Source organism: Helianthus annuus, chromosome 15, assembly GCF_002127325.2.
Source record: "Helianthus annuus cultivar XRQ/B chromosome 15, HanXRQr2.0-SUNRISE, whole genome shotgun sequence".
NCBI classification, from domain to species: domain Eukaryota; kingdom Viridiplantae; phylum Streptophyta; class Magnoliopsida; order Asterales; family Asteraceae; genus Helianthus; species Helianthus annuus.
The window spans coordinates 113,624,724-113,628,553 of NC_035447.2; the positions used below are offsets into that span (position 1 = coordinate 113,624,724).

The 3,830-nt window shown below is 44.7% G+C and overlaps 1 protein-coding gene across 1 annotated transcript; it reads left to right on the forward strand.

Annotated features, from left to right (window-relative positions):
- Window positions 1-658: 658 nt before the first annotated feature.
- LOC110931553 lies at window positions 659-2,452 on the forward strand. The gene is made up of 2 exons (XM_022174939.1): window positions 659-2,002; window positions 2,204-2,452. The coding sequence occupies exons 1-2, from the start codon at window positions 659-661 to the stop codon at window positions 2,450-2,452; spliced, it is 1,593 nt and encodes a 530-aa protein (XP_022030631.1).
- The last annotated feature ends 1,378 nt before the right edge of the window (window positions 2,453-3,830 follow it).

Consider the following 3,830-nt stretch of genomic DNA (forward strand, 5'->3'; position numbering starts at 1 on the left):
GTATCCAATTGCCAGCACAAACAACCTATGGAAATTAATGAGAGAAAATGATGCAGCTGGCTGGGAGAATATATTTGAATCACGTCAAAATATGTATAAGTCTTGGATAGCACAACCTGCTACATTTGGGGGGAGTATAGATTAAACCTCGGTATGTAAATTATTAAATGATAATAATTTTGTAAAAAAGTACTTATTTTTATATAGCTTTTGTTACAGCTATAAATATAATTTGATAAAATATAACAATAAAAACTAATAATAAATACTATATCATAAAAACAATAATAATAATAATAATAATAATAATAATAATAATAATAATAACTAATTAATAAACAAATACAAACAAATACTAAATAACTAATCCTTAAATAAATGTTTTTTTCTCTCTTCTCTGAGTCTAAGGGCGATTTAGTGTGAGGGGTCGCCGGATCTTCAGGCTCGACCGTTCATCCTAAGTTACCTGCAGCTCCTTCTTTCGCTCTGCTGTGTCTTGTTCGTTGGCTCCTTTGGACGTTCTTCACCGGTTGGCTTAGTGGGTCTGATATCGGTCGCGACTATCGAGTATAGGTTCAGCTAGACCTGATTCGAATCCCATTAACACTTCTTCGTGTGGAGTTTTGGCCAAGGAGCCCGGGTCCGTTGTGTGGCTTCAATGGGTTCTTCGGCGGATAGGTTTTCTGTGACCAAGTTCTTTGTATCAAATCTTCCTGAAGGATGTAGGCCGTGGGATCTGAGGAAGGCCTTGGAAACGTATGGTGATTTAGCTGGGACGTTTGTGGCAAAAAAACGAGACAAGAACGGATCCGGGTTTGGTTTTGCTAGTTTTAAAGACGTCAAGGATAGACGTGACCTGGAGAAGTTGCTGAGGGGAGTCAAGATGGGTGATAACAATCTGAAAATTAATATTGCTAGGTTCGCTATTGAAAACGCGGGGTTTGTAGATAAACCAGTGGTCAAGGATCAGGGTCCGTCGGCTGCCGGTATTGTCGATGGACGTAAAGGTTTCAATTCCAATTTCAGGGATTACAGGAGTTACAGCGAAGTGTTGGGAAGGGGGTCGTCTAAAGTTGGTAGTGGTGGGAACTTTGATACGGAGGGGCATGCCGAAGGGGAAACGTCAAAATCTGTCGTTGCTCCGGACAGAACTGATGCTTTCTCTAATATGCATGGTTTAGCGGTCATTGGCAGGACGGCGAATCTGGAAACTCTTGTGGATTTTGACAAACTCATGAGGATCGCGAAGATTGATTACACTAGAATTCAGTATTTGGGTGGCTTGACTATCCTTATTTCCTTTTTCGACAAAGCAGCGGCCATTGATTTTTTGGAGGCCAAGAATGTGTGGGAACCGTGGTTTTCTAAACTTGAAGGTTGGAATGGTCAGTCATTTCATCTGGAAAGGGTAGCCTGGCTCAAGTTGACTGGCATCCCTCTTCATCTTCTGGAACCCGATATGTTGAGTCAAATTGGTGCTCTTTTTGGGAAGGTTCTCCATGTTCCTAAAAGCTTGGAGGAGGAACATGATATTTCTTTCTGCAGGGTTGGGATTCTGGCTGGGGAAGCTGATAGAATTAATGAGGTGGTAACGATTAAATGGAAGTCCAGGTTGTACAGAATCCGGGTCGAGGAAGAGCTAGACGTTTGGAATCCGGATTGTCTTGGTGTTCCGGTTCGCTCCTTTTGTGATACGCCGTCTCCGATGATGTCCTCTCCGGTGATCGGTCACGCGTCCTCCGGGAGTAAGGAATTGAACGGGCAGCAACAGGAATGCGAAAGAACAGGGGGTGAAGGCGTTTCGGTTGCCGAGGAAGTTGATTCCCATGCAATGGAAATTCCCATGCATGGGGAAAGAGAAAATGACGGCGCACGTGATAAGGAGGTGGGTGGAAGGAAGACTTTTGAAATGGAGGGTAATCCAAAAGTCGTGGATCCTGTGGGGCCCGGGTGTGGTATTAACTTTAATCCTTGTGCCAGTTTGGGCTTTAATTGCAATGGGGTAAGTGCTAATCGGTCCAGCAGAAGGCCCACTTTGGGCTTCAAGTCCAGGAAGTCTAAGGCCCAAGGTAGTAAAGAAGCTTCACCAGTGGAACTTAGGCCGAAATAAAGGCCCAGGGGTTCTGTCGAGGCTGCTGAAGTGGGGTTTGGCTTCGTGGGCTTCACTTCTCGGTCTCACATCTGTGACGAGGATCTGTCAAAGCCAGATGAGGGGAAGATTGGTGGTTTTGACCTCAATACCAGTGGCGACCTCGGTGAGGAGCATGAGGTCCGCTTGGGGTCTCTGGAATCCGGGTTTGTTGCTGATTCGTTGGATCAGTCTGATCAAGTAGACAAGGAAGTTGAAGAAACTATCGAGATCGGAGCCAAAATTGGAGTTGATCTCAGGAAGCATGGAGCCTATGTCAAGAAGTCGATCCTCACTTCAGGTATTAATGAAGTCCAATTATGAATTTCTTGTCTGTCAATATTAGAGGTTTGGGGGGCGGCCTTAAGGCGAATTGGATTAGGGAGCTCAGGCGGGTTCATGGGTTAAACTTTGTGGCGATTCAGGAGACCAAGCATAGTGGTTTATCTCGGTCGGATCTGAGTAATTTTTGGGGGAAAGGTTCGTTCGGGTTGGTGACTGTGGATTCTACAGGTCTGTCGGGGGGTTTGGCTTGCCTTTGGGATGAAAGTTGTTTCAAGATGACGGGATCCTCAAAGGATAGAAATTTCATTCATGTTAGGGGAAATGTGATCGGTAGTAACGAAACTCTTAACGTTCTGAATGTGTACGCTCCGCAAGGGATTCAAGCTAAAAAAGATTTATGGGACGTCTTGACCGAATTGATTATCAATAACGATGGGCTTTGGGTGGTGGGTGGTGATTTTAACTCGGTTCGGGCTCGGGAAGAAAGGAGAGGTTGTTCCTTTAAACCGGCATGTGCTAATAATTTCAACTCGTTCATTTTTGACGCTGGCCTTTTGGAATATCACATGAGAGGTAAGGATTTCACGTGGTGCTCGGAGAATAGTAAGAAGGTTAGTAAACTTGACAGATTCCTGGTTAACTCGGAATTCTTCAACAAGTGGCCGGAGGCCCGCTGTCAGGCTCTTTCAAGAGAATGGTCGGACCATTGCCCTATTATCTTGCACACCAAATCGGTGAATTTTGGAGCCCGTCCCTTCCGTATCTTCAACTCTTGGCTCGATAAGCCCGGTTTCAAAGAGCTTGTGGAGGAAACATGCACTTCATTCTCCGAACCAGGTTTGGCTCCGGATGTGTTCTTGATTAGAAAACTCGGGATCCTTAGAAGTAAAATTAGAGAATGGCGGGACTCTATGTTAAAGGAGGAAGGGGAAAAAGTGAGTTTGGCTAAAGAGGAAGTGGAAGTTTTAGAGGAGACCTTGGATATTAGGGGTCTGACGGAAGAAGAGGAATGGGTTTTATCGGAAAATAAAAAAATTATCGCTGACGCTGAGCTCGCTAAGGTTATGGACCTCAAGCAAAGGTCAAGGAATAGATGGGCTAAAGATGGAGACGAAAACTCCAAATTCTTTCACTCTCAAATTAATTGCAGAAAAGCGCAGAATGTGATTCATGGTCTGAATGTGGGTGGTGAATGGGTCTCCAAGCCTACTCGGGTGAAAAAGGAGATCTTCAATTTTTTTAAAGCTAAGTTCGAGGAGGAGTGTATCGAGAGACCAACTTTATTATGCCCAAATATCAAAAGGATATCGGATATTGACGCCGCTTGGTTGGAATCTCAGTTTTCCATGGAGGAAATTAGAAGTGCGGTGTTCGACTGTGGGGACGATCGGGCTCCGGGGCCGGACGGGTTCAATTT